The sequence below is a fragment of the Lycorma delicatula genome, chromosome 9 (genome assembly GCF_047948215.1).
Source record: "Lycorma delicatula isolate Av1 chromosome 9, ASM4794821v1, whole genome shotgun sequence".
NCBI classification, from domain to species: domain Eukaryota; kingdom Metazoa; phylum Arthropoda; class Insecta; order Hemiptera; family Fulgoridae; genus Lycorma; species Lycorma delicatula.
The window spans coordinates 125837940-125860298 of NC_134463.1; the positions used below are offsets into that span (position 1 = coordinate 125837940).

At 27.9% G+C, this 22359-nt stretch overlaps 1 protein-coding gene across 1 annotated transcript in view; it reads right to left on the reverse strand.

The window, feature by feature from the left end:
* Positions 1-8383: 8383 nt before the first annotated feature.
* Sirt7 (sirtuin 7) overlaps positions 8384-22359 on the reverse strand; it is a 42324-nt gene continuing 28348 nt past the window's right edge. The window contains exons 6-8 of the mRNA XM_075375601.1: positions 20317-20452; positions 14471-14591; positions 8384-10104 (exon numbers count right to left, since the gene is read on the reverse strand). Coding sequence (XP_075231716.1) covers positions 8648-10104; positions 14471-14591; positions 20317-20452 — 1714 coding nt within the window. The 3' untranslated portion in view covers positions 8384-8647. The remainder of the gene's footprint in view (positions 10105-14470; positions 14592-20316; positions 20453-22359) is intronic.

Below are 22359 nucleotides of genomic sequence, written 5' to 3' on the forward strand. Positions count from 1 at the left end.
CAAAATAAAAATTAAAAACATTTTTTATATAGTGTTGTTCCAAACAAACCACTATAGATACCACTCAAAATATTTATTTCTGAAAAAAAAAATTTGTTAATCACATCGATAACTCAAATCATACATTTTACATATTCGGTATCATCCAAACACAACTGCATAATTTGAGTGTTTGCACACATATAGACAACCACAATCACTGTAAACTTCCTTAATCTTTCAATAAATCTCACATCATTTTTTTTTCTGCATTAAAAGATTGAATAACAGATCAAAATTCACAAGCTGCAAGTTTTTCAATTTTATTTCATTTTAAGACACATGAGCTTTTAAAGTAATGAAACTAAGAATAAGTATGACAAACAAATGACGTACTAGTTAATCGTCAATCAGCCAAGATCATTGGTATATACAGTAGTTATGTGCAAATAGGGACTTTTCATCCAATCTTCATTAAAAAAAATATACAAAAAAAGAAAGAAAAAAACACTACCAATATTCTTATAGAACAAAAAATAAGAAAGTAAATGACAGATTTATCTTTGATAAAGAGAAATGTGTCTTGCCACAGCACATCTATAAACAAGTTGATCGAGTATGTTGGAAAAATTTAACTTTGTGGCAGATTTTTTAAGTTGATTTTATACTACATATTATTTTAATTAATTTTTTTTTTTTGTTTAGGTTATTATAAATTAAAAATTTTTGTGAAGAAAAAAGACCATTTTATTTTGCCACTTGGTGCAGGTAGACTACTTTAGCGAAAACTTATAGGGAATCCTGAAGAATACTCTCTATTTTACAACAAACATGTAAACACAGTTTATAGTAAAGAAATTTATTTTTTAATTAATAGTTTTTCATATTATAATTACAAATGTTAATCTTTAAGTAAGAAAACTAGAAAATTTTAAAAATTCTGCCAAAAATACAAAACATAATGTAAATAAATTGATTTCTATTTTTAAATATATTTATAATTTTTTGAGTGCTATTTGTTTATAATTTAGTTGTGAGCTAATGTGTCCAGTATAAAATACAAATACAGTAGTTAATTTAAAATTTAACTTTTCAGATCAATTGATTTTTTAAGTATAAAATAATACTAGAAAGCAGCCTCCCCAGAAGGAAAATATGGGCAGCACAAAAGGGAAAAAGGGTATCCCTAGATATTATTTCTTATGCTAACATTCATATTTATAGAAGAGATCCATAAAAATATGAAGAGGAAAACAAAAAGAGTCAATAAATAAGATCATAGTTATTACTAATGTTGGTGACATTTTGGTAGCAGAAAATATAATCAAAAATCACTTGCTGCTTGGATAGAAAAAATAAGAAACTACAGGATGGAAATAACCATAGAGAAAAGTAGATATTAGTAGAGACAAAGAATGATCAAAATAGAAGAGGCAATCTACAGATACAAGTATTACAAATTGATAAATTATTTAGGTAGTGAAATATCTGAGGATGGAAGAAATATTTTCACAGTGAAAATTGTTTGTTTACATTTCTGAACTATGGTTCATCTTGGGTAACAACAAGAAGAAAAATACAAGTGACTGCAGTTTTTAATAATCGTAATAGGAAAGACAAGAAGAGATCGACAGAAATACTTTGCTAGGGCGCAGAGCAATGCAAGAGAGAATCAAATAAGTCAAACTAAATATTGTTTTATCACTTCACCAGCTGTGAGTTCAACAAAGATACCTAAATATAATTGAAAAAAGGCAAGAAAGCTTAAAAAAAAACCAAGCATGAGGAGACAGGTAAAGTGGAAATCTATGATCTGCAGCTTGGCTCAAGAGGAAGGGTGAATAATAGTATTGTTATAATATTATAAATATATTACAGAGATGTTTTAGAAGATAAAACCATTATTTATACAAATAATTTAACTATGCATATTTATTTTTATAAAAACCCGTTACTATAAAGAAAAATAGCACAAAAACAAAATATCTACAATACATATTACTCAGCTTATATGAGAACAAGTTGGATCTTAATATGAAGACCAGTAACAAAAAATAATTACAGTAAAAACCAGAATATTATTTTCCTAATATCTTCTCCTTAGATCATTGTATCAAGTATTCAACAGACTGAAAAGTCAAAAACTCAGAGATGATTCAGTACAGCAGAGTGTACAATACTGTAGTTATTGATGGTACTTCTACACTAGTTAAATAGATTTCCTGTTGTATCTCTTTTCATGTTAACATCTGAAAAAAAAAATAGATTAAATTTCCTTTTCTTGAGTAATGAATTTGATTGAAGTCAATCGATTTAATTTTAACACCAGCAAATTAATATTTTATTCATTTTTCACTTTTGGGTTGAAATTTATAAGTTTGAGTACAAATTATACATTATAAGTATTACTTTGTTATTATTTAAGTAGACATTTGAGTTAGTTATATTTTTTTTAGAATTTTTTTAATGAAATTCTAAATATTCTAATTGTTGCTACATTAGAATAACCATATATATTGAAAATTCTAAGTCGATTAATTTATTAGAAATTATGAGCATACAGGAACACTGTTAGACAGATATCATTGACACAAATATAATTTTTTTTTTTTAATATAACCAAGAATTATCAACACAAATTAAAATGTAAACAATTAATTTAATTAGTACTTTCTTAAGAATAATAAATTATTACTTGAATAAGTTTTGTTACATTGTTAATGTCAAAAACAAAAAAAAAATAATAATTAGCAAGAAACATAAATAAAAAACTTACACATTACTCAACAGTTCATCAATTAATTTATCAAAAATGTTTAATCGTTTAAAAATTGAGTAAAATAATGTAAATATGTTTTCATAACTTTCTGAAATTAATAAATTAAATTACAATACAAATTGATAAAAACATCGATAAAAATATAGTATGGCAATAATTAAGTAAAGCTTACTGTCTAAGACACAAACTAATTTAAAAAAATAAAATTTTTTTAACTTACCTTAAACATTTATTTTATAGGTTGTTCGATTCAAATTTTGAAAAACTTCTTAACTGTTCAAATTCAAAATGACAGCAATCAGCAGATATCTGAACTCAAACTTAAATGGTGTAAAAAGGTTTTTATTAAAGTGAATGACAGTTGGCAGTGTATGTTAGCTTACAGTACAACTATCAGACAACATATAAGAGGTACCTGACAGGTAACGATAAGACCATAACATGTTGAGATGTCTACAGTCAAAGTATAAATATGTCAATACATTACCACTCCTGATAAATCAGCTCCTCAATAATGAAAATTCACTCATATCAGTTAAGCAGTTGTGATAAGAATATTTTAATACTTTAAAAATGTTAAGCGCTTAGGGTGTTTACAAACAATTTATATTAAAAGTAGTCATAAAGGTCACAAATGTAACTAAAATAATATTACTTTATATTTAATATCAAATGATTTTAAAAACAGACTGTATAGCAACTAAAATGAAATCACTAACTCCTTTTATCCTTTCAACACTACATATTTATGTTAAAACAAATTTAATTTATTTGTTGATCTATATGTTACTGATATTTTTAGAATTATTTTTACAATTTTTTGATACTAACTATAATAGTAGAGTAGTCAAAAAACAAAGATGTTCAGTTTAATAATTTTCTGAGTTAAAAGAATATTATATCCATCTTGTATAGTGTCATTCTCGTGCACTTTTATACATTTCAATTTATTTGTTCCTTTAGAATAATTAATTTACGATGGAAAATTACCAAAACATGAAATATGACAAAAATCTTTATCGAGGAAAAAGTTAACAAGATAACCAAAGTTACATATAAACTCATAAGAAAGATTAATGGTCCATTAGCACAAACTCATAACATATCAGAATATGTTATGAACCCTAATTCACAGAAAATAACAAAATTATACAATAAAATTGAAGAAAGTTTACATATTTTTCAGAGTATTTATGTAGGATTGATGTTAAAAAATTTGATTTACATTAAACAGTTATTGATTTTAAAACACATAAATAAAAGTTTGAGGTTAAATTGCTGGAGTACGATTGATCAGGTGTTAATGTATATTACGACAATTTAGCTTGTTTAGCCTACACTCACAGACCAGTAAGATGGTACTCTTTTTAGTTAAGTTTATAAATAAACTATAGTGAAATTAGAAAAAAAATTATAAAATTAATATGTCTTGGATGAGACCAGTATAAAATGATATAAATAATGAAATTTTAATACATTATTATTTCAACCGTATTCAGTACTCTGTTCAATCATATTTAGATCTTAGGAGGCAAGGACTTAAGAAAACTGATGTTCTAAATAAATAATTAATAAAGCATTTTTAAATCAAGTGAATTTATTAGTTTTTGAAGATGGTGGCATTGTTTAATGTTATAGAATCATATACGAATATATATAAAATAAAATTACCATAGTATTCAGTGAGTTTAGTCGATAATAAAATGTTTACTTTGTTTTTTACTAAAAACAACAATAAATAGCACAAGTTAATCTAAATTAAAAAAAGTATCAAATTGTTTCATCAATAAATGTTATATAAATAGCGGTGAAGATGATTCAATTATCTGCAGGTAACTGTTCCAGGTCATACTAGGAACAAGAAAGTTTTATAGGATTTATAAACAGTTAATATAGTTTGTACTTTTTAAAAAACCTTAGATTACAGATCTTTTGAAATTTAAAACAGAAAGATTAATGCATCACAGAAATGTTAATAAATTGTAATATCATAGTGATTCTTGTTACAGAGTTTCTATCGAATGTCGACTCGGTTAATCAAGATGTTTATCATATGATAAATGATGGCTAGGATGAAATGGTTAGCAAACAATACGCAGTTTTACTGTTTATAAAGTATTTATTCTTTTGGAACGCTTAAACAACCTGTTGTCGCATAGTTAACATCAACTCAATGATAATACACATCGGTCAAGACTTTTTATCACTTCATATCAGTTTTATTTTTCATACAAACATTACAAATCAAAAATTTTTAACACCTAAATAAAACAGGCTTTTTAAATATTAATCATAAAAACTGAGCTTTATTTTAATTTTCGAATGTATGAAACTATGAATAGCAATGATGAGAATGAAGTAATCTTAGAACAAGGAATTGGAAAATCAATGTGTACATTAATTAGGAACCGTTTAAACTGCTCGCATAAAAAAAGGTTAAAAAACTTTATCATACTGAAAAAATGTTGAATAAAACTTCAGTTAGAAATGCACGGTAGCGATATATTTTTAACTAATAAGTTCTTATCATTTAGTATTCAATTCTCTTTCACGAACATACAATGACTGAATTAAATGTAATATTTTTTCCACAAAAGTTTTAAGTTTGTTACATTCCTTAATTTTTTATGGTGAAAAGGGCTTTTTTGATTTATGCATATGCAATACTTAGGTGAGGTCAATGATATACAGTCTCAATAGGCCATACATAAAAATCAGCAATGCTTACAAAAGCCTTGGCTGCAAGAAGAAAATGCTCCATTCACTTATCATTTCACTTATCATCAAGGCATAATCGTATTCAATATTAATTTAGCTCTTCAGTGCTTTAGTCATTAAATCTGTATAGATGGGAAACTTCTGCCATGAGATTAGTCTAACAAACTGCCAGAATGGGAGTTACAATACTTTTTAAATCCACGACCTTTAGTAATAAATAAGGGATATTTTGATTGACTGTTATAACTTCCACATCTTTACTTTTAAAACTGTCATAGTTCATAATGTCAATTCTAGTAAGTAGATATTGAATAATTTTCATATTTTAGTTCAGCAAATATTTACTAATACTTTTACAAGTATTCTATTTTTACAAACATTTTCATATAGTTCTTTAATCTCTAAGTTAGAATGTAAATCTACTGTACTATTAGAAATAAATTACAGACTAAAGTTGAGAGAATGAGTTTTTAAAAATTTATTATCCCTTTGAATGTAAAATTAGACTACCACATAACCCTCAACAGAGTCAAATTTTGGTAGCATAAAGATGAAAGGAACTAAGTTTTTTTACATCAATGATATACAAGTTTATAAAATCTGGAATACCATCAATTCAAAAGAGTTACTTCATTTGCAACCCATAAGATATCACAGTATAATTCATGTACAGTTTTTTGTTCACTAAAAAATACTCTTTTTACGTAAACTGTTGACCAGTTAATAGAATATTCATAAACTCACACTGAAAAAGAGGAATAAAGGCTGTAAGTTATGTACTATTCTGTAATAAATTTGTAAGGCTGTGGTGAGAAATAGATGAATCACACCAGAAAAACAAAATTTAATTAACTGAATCTGAATTATGTACTTAATTAGTTTACTATAAAATATGTATGTTAATAAAATAAAAAAATTAAACAGTAGCAGACGCTACATTGAAAAAAAGGAATAAAAATAAATTTTTTTTTTTGCTTGATGATTTCACCACATAAGCTTGAAGCTTATGCGTTGGATACAGAAATGGAATTTTATAGCGTATAAAAATCCCATGCCTGACCAGGATTCGAATCCATGACCTTTGGATGAAAGGTCGAGAAAATGACTAAACAGAGTAACTAAACAGAGGCAGCTTTATTTCTGCTGGCTTCTTTCAAAGAAGCGGTACTCCTTTCTAAGGAAAAATAATGTAACAAGAAAAACAGGCAAAGTAAACTGATTATTTTAGAAATTATGAAAACATTCCCTTCCTAGTTTATCTAGATCAGTTTATCATTAATTTGTCTATACTACTGATATAAATTAAATATTAAGTTATAGCTCCAAAAAATTTGAATAATCGAAGTCTAGGTAAATAAGGTTCACATTACTCCAGTATAATGTGACTACATAATTTTAAGGAATAAAAAAAAAGCAAGGTTACTTTTAAAAGTTAAAACAAATTTTAAACAAAACTCAATTTTTACAAATATTTTCTAAAATAGCAACCCTGATAAAATTATCAAACAAAGAGAACTTGTAACAATCTTTTAAATAATAGCATTCAAATGAAGAAGACTGCTATTCTTTTTTGAATGATTCTTCCAATTCCTGACAAATTTGGTTACACTCAAACCAAACATAAAAATGATTGCAGTAAAGATTAGAAAATTAAATAAGACTGCATGATTTTGATGGATGCAAAATATAAGGTCAACTGGGAAAAATTTATGTAAGGTGTTATAGCTGCATGTGATTAAATTTATCATAAAAAGAAAATAAATATAACAGATAGCAATTTTCAGAATAATCTATAGAAAAATTTATCTACAAATACAGAACAATTATCTACACGTATATGATTTATTAATTACATTCATATGTAAAACCTGTAAATAATTTTGCAAATTATGCCCCAAAATAGCTTCTTGTTAGCTGCCTACAAAAAAGAAATATCCCTGGACAGGTCTGTACGAAAAACTACCACCATTTCCAAAAGGATGCAAATACCAAGGACACAGTAATTCTAAGGTCCTTAGCTCTGATTTGATGAGAACTGATTAAAAATACTGTGCATGCTAGAGAAGAAGGGAGAGATCAGAAGTAAAGGAAAGAATGGATTACGAGAAGACTGATTCACCTACATAATAAAACAAAAAAACCAACTCAAAGGAGTATTTCAAGGCCCCTCCAGTCAGTGCCTAACCCACTCATAATTTTGAGAAGAGTATCTACTTAGTATTGGAATAGAATCGCTGAACAAAGATTCTATGTAAACAAACTGGAAAGAATTCTGCAACAAACTGCTTTTTCTCCGATTACTAAAGAGGCCAATGAATAAGTTCAGCCTTTCTTAAGTAAAACTGTTCTGACATTCTAAGAACTAGGTGGCAAATTACAAATCTAAGTGAACTAAAAATCTTTAGCCAAATCACCAATATAAGTTCAATTTAAAGAAATTGTCTAAATTTAATGTTTTAATACAATTTGAAAGCTTCTAAGATTGGAATACACAACTACTGTGTTATCAGATCAACGATACTATTAAGTAACATTTCTAGTATCTGGGCTGTTAGTTCTACTAGTCTGAACTGGGGTAGACAACCTCTGCAGTAAATTAACATTCCTAAATTATGGTATATAAAGTAAAAACAATAATAAAAAAAATTACAATAAATCATTAAGTGGAAGACAATTAATATAAGGAAGAAACATTAACATAAATAACTGTTCAAAGACCACGGATATTAAATGATCATAAATAAAGAAAATCTGTACAGAAAATAATGAAATTAATTTCAAGATAGTGTAATACAGCCTTACCTTATGTAACACAGAAGTACATTTCATTACTTATGAACATTTAAAAAAGTAAAAACAATAAATAATTACAATATTAGTAAAAAAAATTATATTCCTTAAGTATATATAAAAGAAATCTTACAAACTCTTCATTAAAAAGATTAACTAAATAATTTTTTTCTCCTTTAAAAAAAATATACATTCTAATAACTTCACTTTTTCCATCAAGACTGACCAACAACATCTAGACAACTGAACTATCGATACTGTAATTTACTAAATAGTTATTGAAATACTGGTTACAATTATTTCACATGCACTTACTAGTAATAATTTATATAAATAGAGTTAAAATACTTGTATACATAAGATAAAAATCTATTAATAATTTCATCTTTTCTTTTTTGCACGTTTACGATAACCTTTACCGAACCAACCGGGGTTAACGATAGGAACTTTATTATTAGTTGCATTTGAATTATTACTGGTCGTCGCTGTACTTTTGTTATCGGATTGATTTATATTACCGTCCATTGGATTATCGTTATCACTATTGTCATCTTCATCATCGCAACAATAACAAAACGGTCCGTTTTCAGGTATCACAGGTATTAATCTCTTATAAAATTGGCACGTAACATTAGCATAGTTTTCACTACAAAACCGACAAGATAAAGTATCATCGATACAGTTTTTGTCACCACCGTCCTCATTTTTATTACCAATGATGACAGTAGTTTTTGAAGACTTTACTAAAGAGAGATCAAGTGGTACAGTCTGAATCAAATCGAACTTATTATCACAGTTTATATTATTTTTAATACCAAAATTATTACTTAATTTATTATTTTTAATATAATCGTTACTACTATTACTATTTATCAAATCTCCCTGAGAAATTTTTGTACTTTGCGTTAATAAATCGACATCGCTACTAAATTCACCCTTTACACCGTTATCATCCGTATAAAATTCTGTTTTTATAACTGGATCTACTGATTTACAAATGTTACTCTTTTTATCGTCATTGTTAAAACAAAACTCTTGAAAAAATTCACCGGAATTCTTTTTTGCTAGTTCTTTACCTATTTTACAATACAGTTTATCGAATTCATCAAGAGGTACAGTAAAACCAGTTGTTTCTACATTATCGATTAAGAAATCACTTGTTGACTTAATACTGTTATTAGTACCAGTAATACTGTTTGTATCTTTTTTATCATCGATATCATTTTGGATGTTTTTGTTATCACCGCTACTACAGCCACCGTTACCGCTGGAAACATCATTAAAAGGCCTCCAAAGATCATTTTTTAATTTAATGTTAGGATTGTCATTATCATTTTTACATAATTTATCATCACTACTGTCAATATTATCAGTATTATTGCTGTGAAATTCATGTTTATTACAATTTAATGTATTATTTTGATCGCAATCGCGAATCAAAAATGATTCATTATCATCAATAAATTCATCGGTTTCCATTTTAACAATATTACTTTCAATAATAACATCTTCTTCAGAAGTCGTAATAACAACTTCTTCCTGTACTAAATCAAATTTTACTTCTTCTATGCCGCCGATATCACTGATTATGATGTTGCCACTAAAATCATCATCGATAGATACATTTTCACATTTGATACCACACGATAACTCTTCCTGTCGTTTTTCATTTTCTTTCTGTTTCACATCTAGCTTTAATATCGGTTGCGAAGTAGTATGTAATTCGACTTCATGCAGCACTGTTGCGTGTGCAAATATTGGATCAAGGTGTCTGATATACTTAGGGATGTTCATACCAAGGTGTGACATTACCAAACTCATAACTTCATCACATTTTCCTATTAAAACAGAAACAAAAATAAAAATTAAAGAAATAGAATATCTAATATTAAAATATTACAATTATCCAATCGTAATTACGATTATGATATCCAATATTAGATATCATAATCTATGATAATATTCTAATGTTATGATTAACCATTATTTTTTAACCGATTAGCTGATAATATTTCAACGTCTTTAAAATTTTTCATAAGCTTTTTTTTTGGAGGATTCTAAGGGCTTTTTACTAATGTCTCTGCAACAAGCTATGACATCTGTAAAATGTAACTTGAGGTGTGTTACAGTTTCTCAACAGGTAGACAACAGAAGTATCCTAATTATTTTTCTTTCATTGAAAACAACTTAAAAATGCATTCTTGTTTAATACACTTGAACACCATTATTCTCAAACACGTACAAAGATGAAATGGAGAAACAATAATATTAAAGACTGCAAAACAAACATTTCTGCCTGTAAAAAATTTAAATTTGAATACAGGAAAAACTGACTTTAGCCCACTGTTAAAAACAGCTATAAAACATGAATTTTTGTTTTTATTAATAGATGATAATTTTAAAAAGGGTGAGTTTTTGGGTTTAATCCTTTTGAAGCATTAAAACATTAATTAATACATCTAGCCTGTATTCTAACTCAAAAATAAGTTTGTGTCATCACAGAAATAATCACAGCATTTTAAACTAAAGTGAGATTCAATTGATTGTTCATATTTACATATGAATCAAATATTTCTGTGTGTGGTGTTTTATAATAATATTGACTTAATCGCTTGACTGATGTTAACAATCCTTTTAACAATGTTTTTTACACAAGTTCGAGGATGGTTTTAGGCATAAATTTGTCTTGGAAATTCTATTATTAGGTAAGTAAGCTTAAACAGAGTGTGTTGCATTTACAGTGTAATTTTTCTGTGCTGTAAAACTATGAGTAACAGGCAGATTTATTGCTCCCAGGAATGACATTTAGAATTTATTTATTGAACCAGAAAACTTTACATAATCTATACTATTATACAAAGTAGAGGGTTTTTGGTTTTTGTTTGTTGGGCTCATGTTTCTTGGCATTACTGAAAATGTTTTTAGATATACTTCATCTCAAAAAAAAAATATATATATATATATATCCAGTAGTGGAGATTTGCCAGTTGAAGCACAAAATTTAATGAATTGAATTAATGAACTGTGAACTGTGAGTCTCTCTATTACTGTGTGTGCTGGGTTTGAACTGGATGATTCGAATCAATCAAACGAATAATATTACAAAACTAATAGAATTAAATTTATGCTAAATAAAATAATATTAAATAAATTAAAAAAAATTGTATAAGAATAATAATAGGCTTCCCATCGGAACTGCATGTGAGCTAGAATGGTGAGGTATGCAAGCACCTCGGGAAGGATAGACCAATCATCAGCATTAACTGGTAACAAACGGGGTACTCAGGGGTGTTGTATTGGGAGGTGCAACAGGGTGTTCTTACAATATATCTGCAATCATCCGTTTTTCAAAATTCAATAGGGGTATTTGTTAGTAGGTTTAAGGCTAACTTTTGCACGCATCAGGTACACTCTTGATCTAACAATGATCTAATAATGGTCACTCAGAAATGTTATATCTCCACATCCAATCTTCCAATTTTGATGTGATCCAAAGTGTCATAGGCTATATTAAGATTAAAAACTATTTATCTAAACGGATAAATAATAAATAATTCATTACAATGCAGCACTTCTTATTCAAACCCCTCCTTTCTTATGGTCGCCGCTCCAAGATATTTTTCAACAGAGATGTTTTCAATAGAGGTCTAATTGAAGTTGAAGTCAAGGTTATAAGTCTTGATGAAAAATATTTATGTGATTTCGGTTTACCATCGCAAATTCTCTGACACAATGTTCCAAAATTTTTTAATATCAATGAACTTCAAGAGTACATAAATATTAACCTTTCTAAATTAGAACCAGATCAAGCACCAAGCATATGATTACATCAATCACAACATCCATATCAACTATTTTTAAGAAAAAAGTATTCTTTTTAGATGCTCCTGGAGGTCTGGGAAAACCTTTTAAATTAATTTACTTCTCGCATATGTTCCATGGATAGATAGCTTGGCTCTCGGTGTAGCTCTCAGTGCTGCAACACTCCTCGCTGGTGGTAGGATTGCTCATTAAAGTTTTAAATTGCCGTTAAATATATCATGTAAATAAGAGTCGGTTTGCTCTATGCGTAAAAATGGTCTATGCGTTAAAGATAAAAGATATATTGTATGGGATGAAGCACCACGATTCATCGAGCTTGTGTTGAAGCGATTGACCATACTCTTAAGAGATCTTATGTCATGTGATAAGTTAATTAGAGCAATAACTTTTGTCTTTGCTGGAAATTTTCAGCAAAATTTGCCAGTGTGTGAGAGGGAGATGCTAGTATAAATATAAAATATAAATCCCTACAAAGGTAAACCTTGTTACCTAACTGCAGATCTAGTACTTAAAACTATCTTAAAAATATAAAAAAATTATTAAGTCTTTATTACTGAAAGGTATAATACAGTAAAGCTAGGATTACATATTTTTTCGATTAGAGTTAATCCAGTTTTTCAGTTAAATTTTTAAAGAAACTATTTCAATACAAATATTTTTTTAGATTTTTTGGTACTTCATTGAAAGTTTTGATAGCCGTATCATAACTATTTTTATTGTTAATCTTTTTTTTAGACTTTTATTTCTCGCAACACTGTTTGATGTAAGGAACTGGTTTTTGAGGATAGGGTAATAATATCTTAGTGCTTCAAAAGTAAACAATTGTTCCAAATTCACTGGGTTGACTTGCATAATAAAATTATTTTTGTTTATAATTTTTAATAATCTTATTTGTAAATCTTGTAAATAGACACAAGGCTGTTTTTAAATACACCTCCCCAAGCTATTATTCTATAATTTATTATACTATGGAAAAAAGCATAGCATATCATCATCCTTACTGTTTATATTGGCATAGACTTAAGAATTTTATGAAAAATGTTCACTAAATATTTAGTGTTTCTATATACTCAATGTGTTTATTCTGTTTCAGATTAAATCAAAAATAATTCCTAGTATTTGCAATTTTTAACTCTCTTTAGTATGTTTCCTTTAATTCTTGCATCTATTTGAGTCAGTACATTATATTACAGTAATTACTGAAAGTCATATGTAAGTCTTATCGACATTTAACAATAGCTCATATAGCCGACCAACCGTCTACTTGTCTAAGATAACTATTCATAATTTCTTGCGCTTCGTCCCAGGTACACCTGTGGATATAATTGCTATAGCATTATATAAGACAGAATTGTTTCGATGGGGATTTCTTTTAGGAAAACATTTATATAAAGTACAAACAGCAGCGGCCCCAAAGTTGTTTGTGGAACACCAGTATTTACTTTACAATAACTACTTTAATTATCATTAATTTTGACTTTTTGACATCTATTGCCAAGATAAATAGCTTGTAAGTAAATCCAAAGCCTACTCTCTAATCCCTATACAATGGCTTTTCCAATAAAATTTGACGGTCAACTGTGTCAAAAGCTTTCACCAAATCCAAAAGAAGTTATCAATAATGGTTTACCTCGGTCCAAATACTGAATATATAATTTACAGCATTTTTAGTTCCCATTTTCTTCATAAAGCTGAGATGTTCATTTTTATTTTAGTATTTAATCTACTGAAATTGCTAAACACAGTATTTGAGATATTAGTGATTTAATAGAAAATTTGAATGTACTTATACGTAGACAAACGATGTAATTTTTCTTATCGAGTTGTCTGTAACAGTATATAATTACAATTGTCACTAAAACTACAAATGCATTTTAATTTTGCATTTTACGTTACAAAATTGAAAATTATTTTCAATTTATAACCTGTTTTAATCAAATGAACATGGAATTTTAATCATTCCATGCTTCTGATTAATGTTTTAATCAGTTCCCTGCGTGGGATGCTTGTTATTCTTGATAACAGCTGTTACTTACAGGTATACTTTGTGATTCATGTTTGGTCATTCACTACCTTTCACATTATGACACTGCAACATATATTATTTTCTAGTAGATGTGAGACTAAATAAATAAGTTATTAAATAAAACTAAAGATACATTTTCATTTGTTTACTGTAAATTTAAAATGTTATAGTTAAATTTGTGTCCAGTAGGTAATCCACGTTTCTTTGTTTGGTTGTAACACTGTTATGTTAATCTCAGTTTGTTTCATCAACCTTTATTTCTGATGAAAAGTATTAGATATACATAAATATACATATATGAGTCTGTGTGTGTGTATGTATGTAGGCATGTGTGCTACTTAAAATAAAATATTTACCGTTAATTTTTAATGTTGCTTGATCATCTTTAGGTGTCCATTGTAAATTAACAATAAACAACAATGGCCTCTTCTTAACTGGCTTATCCATACACCACAACCAAGGATATCTCTTTAATACCTAACATAAACATAAAACAAACAGATAAATTAAAAATTTAATTACCAGACTTTATATAACAGATAACAATGCAGGTTATTTAAATCAATTAATATAGTTTCAGCTCTGCTCCATCAACAACAAAATTAATAATTTTAAACTTTATAGAAATTGTAAATAAATAATAATATAAAATACATTTAAGTGTTGCTGCTGGGGGGGGGGGGGGTGTCATCTACATCGGTCTAGTAAAATAATAAAATAAATTTTTTGGACTTAATGCTTTGGTTTATTTATTTTTTTCAATGTTAGTGCTTTTGGAAAGATCTCTGCTTGATCAGAACATATCTGTGATTAATTAATAAAAAGATTTTAAAATATTTAAATTATAAAGCTGTCAATTTTTAGCAAACCTTAATATTTTGGTTCGCCACATATAGTTCTCTTGTTTTATTTTCTGTTAATGAAATACAAGAATATTTTACAAATGCTAACTATAATTTTGATGATATTGATAATTATTCAGTGAATGATGAAGATTAATGCGCACATAATGAAAATATTGACAATACACAGGTTATGGAATCAAAGATTATGAACAATAAAAGTGAATAGAAAACAGATAATGGTTTTGTCTGAAGTATTTTTAACCTGATACTTAACATTTTTTAAATCAACAAGCTTTCCGATATTTTTTGTTAATTCATTAGACCAGATGCAACAGTTTTCCCAGAAAAAAATTCCACCTATAGTAACCACTTTCAATAGAGAATTTTATACTTAAGATGTTTGTAAAACTGATCCACAATAAATAAACTTGACAGTTTTAGTTTTAAGCAATTGAATTTTAATTTTTTAGTTTTGTTTATTTATTGACTTTTTTTTGTATCGCTTTATTTCTTAATGCAACATATATTTATTTTTACTTCCTTGTACAAAGTAAAGGAAGTATTGTGATGGCAAAAAATGTCAGCTTTCAGATTTCAATGGAAATATCCATTTTAATCATCCCTGAATTCAATTTGACTAGTTTCAGTATGACGTCTGTATGTACATAAGTATGTACGTATAACTCAAAAGCAATTAGCCATAGGATGTTGAAATTTTGGATGTAGGACTGTTGTAACATCTAGTTGTGCACCACCCCTTTTGACAGCAATCAACTGAACCAAAAGTGTCCAAAAAAGCACAAAATCAAAAACAAAATCTGGATTTTGGAGTTTTTCTTAACTGCAGTAATAAGCCCTTACTGAAACCTTTTTGATATATCATTAGTGGTACTTATTTTCATTGTTCCACAGTTACAGTCAAATGAAATTTTAATTAATGAAACATTTAGATCTTAAGAGGGGAAGGCACATTGGTTTGAATCAGACTTAATTTCCCTTTTTTTAAAAAAAAAATTTTTATAATTTATGTACACTGATTTATTAATAACACTGATAAACATAATTTTTGTTTCTTAACATGTGACACATGATTTTAATATGTTTTTTGATGCTGAAAATGAATATGAACTCAGAAGCTTTCTATCACCCACCATTTTTGAAAATTTTCAAATTTTAATAAAATAATTTTTTTCATTTTTCAACGTCTAGTTAGCATTTTTTAAGCTCCTATATTGTATTTTGTTAGCTCATTTTTTATTGTTTAACTTTGTTAACATAATTTGTAAGCTATAAATAAACAATACTAGACAAAGAATTAAATCACATATTATGTCATATCTAATACTGAATAGTAAGCCTTCACAGACAAGATTAATCATGTCTGTGCAGGTCAAAACATGTAGCTGAAAACACAACTGTGTTGTTTGTATTAAGCACTGGATTTTGGAATGAATTAATTTGTTCAGTCTTAGTGCTGTCTTAAGTTTTGTTAATGGTGCAGTGTCATAATGCCTCGAAATTGTATAAATGATGTGGATGCATTTTGTTATGTAAGTGGTGAGTTTACCATAAAATCAGATAGAAAAAACATTACATCTTTAATTAAAAAAACATATCATTTGCTCTTTCAGTGTAAAATTGCTGTTCAGGATAAGACCTGGGCTCCTCATATAGTATGCACTGTATATTAGAGCCTGGCTGAAAGGTACACGGAAGGCGGCTTTGCCATTTGGTGTACCTGTGGTTTGGCGTGAACCAAAGGATCATGTAACCAATTGTTACTTTTGTTTAACAAGTGTATCTGGAATTTCTAAAAAATTGAAACATATTGTAAAATATCCTTCATTGCAATCAGGCCTGTATCTCACAGTGAAATTATTCCAGTTCCTGAGCCACCTGTGAATGTATGTTTTGAAAGCAGCAATGAAGAATCAGGCAGTACTAAAGAAAACAATGATTTAAATTACCTTCCAATAAGCCACATCTTATATCACAAGGTGAATTAAATCACTTGGTTAGGGATTTAAATTTATCAAAAAATGAAGCTGAACTATTAGGATAAAGACTACAAGCTTTGAATTTACTTAAAAAAAAATACAAAAATTTCAGTTTTTTGAAGCTAACAAAAAGAACTTTCTCAGTACTTTGTTGATGAAAATAATTTGATTTATTGCACAAATATTGATGACCTTATGTTGCACTTAGGACAAGTTCATAAACCTGAGGACTGATGCCTTTTCATAGATTCATCCAAGCATAGTTTAGAAGTGGTTTTACTACACAACAGTAAAAAATATCCTTCGATACCAATCGCTTACGGTATTAATTTGAAAGAGCCATACGATGTGATGGAAGACGTTCTTGAAAAAATAAACTATAAAAAAACATAACTGGAACATATGCGGTAATTTGAGTGTTATAGCTATTTTGTTAGGCATGCAGTTAGGCTATACTAAGTACATGTGTTTTCTTTACGAATGGGACAGCCAAACTGCGGATAAACATTATGTTACCAAGGAATGGAAGAAACGAGACAACTTAACTAACTCCAAATGGGAAAAATATTTTTCTTAAGCTCTTAGTTGAACCCAAAAAAATATTTTTACCCCCTCTTCATACCAAGCTGACTAATGAAAAATTTTGTAAAAACAATGAGGAAGGAGAGTCCTGGTTTTTTGTACATCAGGCAGAAATTTCAGAATGTAAATGAAGGAAATATTAAAGAAGGAATATTTGTTGGTCCTCAAATAAGAGAGTTGGTCTAACATGATGTATTTATGTCAATGTGAAATAATGTAGAAAGTGCAGCTTGGGCTTCATTTAAAGACATTTACAAAGGTTTTCTCGGCAAACAAAAATCTTACAATTACCACGATATTGTTAATCAAATTCTTACTTCATACATGGAATGACTTTATCTATGGGATGTAATATGTGTTTGAAAATACATTTCCTCGACTCACATCTGGCTTTTTTCCCAGAAAACCTTGGAAACGCAAGTGATGAACACAGTGAATGTTTCCACAAAGACATTTCGGTGATGGAAATGGAATACTAACATCTAGCCAATTACTGTTGGACATTAATTCAGGATGTGTCTGAGGCTATTTTTAAAAGAAAAGCAGCAAAATCATTCTATCACAGGTATGGGTAATGCAAAATTATAAATTTTTCAAATTTTAACTATATTTTCTCTTATTTTTTTTGAAGCGTAATTTATTTAAAAATAAGGGCTATAGGAAAATTATATTTATAGATCTGTATTTATTATATTGTATCTGTATTATTTAATAGTATTTATTATAGATCTGTAATGCATGCAAAAAAGGAATTTCAGAAATGGTATCACACTTACAGAAACATTAAACAAAATTTTTTTTGTCTATCAGGGTAATTATTAACCTCTCATTGTAAAATAATTTAAATAATAAAAAATAAAAAAAATATCAGAAGTTATTAATGAAATAAAATTTTATGTAATTTTCATTAAAAAAAAAATGTGTATATGTAATTTAATAGGTATACAAGGAAGTCATGTGGTGGTCACATCATATTTTTTCTGAAATAACAATTGCTACTTAATAAACAAGAACAAATTACAGTCAACATTTGCAAAAGATTCCTGAGTATTTCATTAACAGAAACCTTTTAAATGATGTCTCTTTACATTATAGCTGATTTTTTTAACTTATGCCCACCCGTAAAGACTCTTAACAAAATAACATTAAGTTATTCATGTTTTTCTTTTAAATGGATCAACTTTATTACAAATAATATTTTAAATGTAAACTCCAATAAAGTTATGATTTCACATGATAAACTTGTAGGAAAGCTAATATAAAAATTGATTGATCATCATTACTGATGAGAATCACTTTAATAGAAACTGTTTATAAAGTTAAGTTTGAAAATTTTATTTAACATAAATTAAATAAGACTTTCATACAAATATAACAAAAAAGCGTACCGCATGAAAACACGAAACAGTATTCTAATTAAATCAATTTTACTTCAACTCGTATTTTAACAGTAATTACTAATATAATAAATCAAATTAAAATTTACAAGCAAAAGAGATCTAAGATGGGCATTACTCTGTAACAACAAAGATTTATCAACTTTTTTTTTTTAGAAGATAAAAGTCACTAAACACAAGTTAAAACCATAATGAGCATTGTAAATACACTTTTATATAACTATACTATTTGGTCATAAACTAGATACTGCTTCTTATAATCACTCCATTGATGACGGGAGCTGTACAACAATTTTAAAAGGATCTTCAAAAAGAATAATTCTACGTATTTATAAAGCGAGTTGATTTTCAGGTGTGTTTTGCAATTTTTAATCAAATTTAATTATTATTATTATCAATAAATATAGTTTCATACATAAAGCATTTAATATGTGTTGTTATTTAAAAAAATATTTTTCACTATTTTGTGTGTTTAATATACAATAATTTAGCTTATTATACCATACTATTTAATATGCCATAATTTCATAATATTCAAGGAGGTTGTAAACAACATTTTATAATGTTAAGTGTAAAATTTTCAAGTAGCAGTTATGTCGGTTCGCATATCCTATTTTTAAAAGGCAATTTTCAAAATCTGATTCTGTCAGAGCACGTAATGCCTACGTATGCTTCTTGCATACGCAGTTAGACCTGGCTCCAGTCTGTGCAATGTCATATATTAAACAAAAAATAAATAGAATATATTATTCGATTACATTTTTGAAGGCTTCTTTACTTTGAAGACCGGCACCGTTAAATAAATACAATCCTACACATAAAATCTACCAAAGATGTTGCTAATTAATCCTGAAAAGCTTTTTGAAAGAAAAAATTCTATGATTTTAAAGTAATTTGATATTTAATGATTTTTCAAATGGCTATGTTTTTGTAGTTTCATATTTTTTAAGGAAATAGAAAATTTATAGGGGGAAAAATATATTAAAGAAGAACAAATCTATAATTATTAGCTTGAACTTAAATCAAAATTTATTACAAACAAAAATGAAATAAATAGTTAAATTTGAACCATAAATTACAAATAAATCAGTTAAAAACTAATATATATTATAAAACTCTCACCTAGAGACTAAAAATTTAAAATTGCATAGAAGAAATACATACAAAAAAAAACCGTATTGAAATATAACAGGTTCTAAGATTTAAATTGTAACAACAAAGAATTTCAAACTTGTTGGCCCTAGCAGGGTCCAAGGATATAGAGATCCTCTACATCTCATAGCATAAATGTATAACCATTATATCTGCATAATTGCAGGCATAGCAATGAACACTTTAGTCATTAAAAACGACAAGATGACATATAATAATCATTAATTACCTTAAGACTTGAGCCAATGCAGAGAATAATATCAGCTTTATCAGCATTATCACAAGCACCTTTCCAATTCAATGGCCACCTTAATGCACCACGTTCACCAAAGTGAACAATAGTGTCACGCAAAGGTTTTCTGCAACTATAACACAAAAAATACATAAACTAAATAATATATATTTATTGCAGAAACATTTTTAAAATTCTTTTTTATTTTATTCATCATACACACAAACAGGAATTTAAAAAAAAAGCTGGCAACATAATGTCGCAGGGCTTTCTCACCATACGGCTTTATCTGATGCACGGCTTACACACACAACTTAATTAAAAATATTTGTCATTTTATTTAAATAAAATATTTTTTGTGTATTTAATTTAATGATGCTAACTAAGGTGCAGACGCATACCGTATTTCATTCACGCGGGTGTGGCGATACTAGCGACAACTTTAAATACTATTCATTTATTTAATTCTACTGCTCATCTGTGACGTTACAACATAAGTGCCAGAGGCTAAACAGAAAAAAAAAGAAAGATGATTACAGCAGTTGTACATCAGTGCTACACTAGCATTCCTTTTGGCAAGAGGAGGTACTAATGACACACTGTACCTACTTAGCCACTAGCTTATTTAGAGCATTTTTTGGGGTGGGGGTGCGATCTTATAAAAACCCTTTTTTGGAAATATTATTATTTTTTAATTGTTAACAAATGCGCCTTGAAATTACACAGATTGATTTCTTTTCATAAATAGTAGTCCGTATAAGTAATTCAGCATACTTTAAATAGACAGTTATCAATCTGATAACCATAAAATCTCTCATTTACTGGACTAATTTTTGTCATCTTAGCTCAATGTTATTAAGAATAATGGTCATATCAGTACAATCTAATTGTATTACTTTATCTATATATTAACTTTACTGTTCTTAGAGTTTAAAACAATATATTCTGTACATAAATTTTCAAAACAGCCTATTTAAAAAACATAAAAAATTTGTCACATATGATGAGTTTAACCCACCAATTTGGTCTACTGGCTAACTTGTCATCGCAAATAAGTTGTTTAACAGCTGATTTTTGAAGCAAAAGGCTCTGAGGTTCAAATCCTAGTAAAAGTTAGTTGCTTTTAAATTGGAGCGCCACAACAGTGATAGCCACAATACGAACCATTCTACTATCCTTTTAGCATAACATTTGATTCATTACCCAACAACGAATAGGACTTCATAAGATGCATTGTGATGTTAGTATTGGATCGCAGAACACAATCTTTTTAAAATGTTAATCACCTGAACATATAGCTATTTTGAACGTTATTATATTTTAAAATTTAATTTGAATTATTTATATATATGTTATGTCAAATTTAATAGCAAACAATATAACTATATTGTTTGCTTCTTGATCTGATTCTAAGAAAGGTGACTCATTTCCTGAAGTATAATACTTGGGCTTGTCTGTTTATTTTTGCAATAAATAAAATCACGATAGATTATAACTATGTCTATATAAATCGACATATATAGTGTTGGTCAATTTATCATTTAGCATTTGTCTGCTGACGTAATTAAAATATTTGTTGAGAATAAGGTTACTTTTTATGATATAAAAATATACCATAACATTTTTTTTAAGGCAAAATACCTAATCATTTATACAGTATAAACAGTAGAATTAGAAAATATTTAAAATAATCCATAATATCATCCAGTAACTCCAGTAACATAAAATAATAAGTTAAATTAACAAGAAAGCAATTTGCTTCTGCATGTGAAAACTAAACTGAATTTTTTCCAGTTCGGATAGCAGGCATTGCACTAGCCATTTTAAATCAAGCTTCAAGATTCATTGCAGCACTTATAAGGTTAAGTTAAGTTCATTCTTTTAGTGAAATTTCTAACATTGTATTGTTAAGAGAAAATAGATGGCAGATTAGATATAATGAACAGGAACAGGATGCCTGCTAGTTTGGTTTTGTGCAAATCCCGGATAGGAAACTTTAGGAGTTCTTAGATAATCTGCAGAGGGGTACCATCCCTCAGA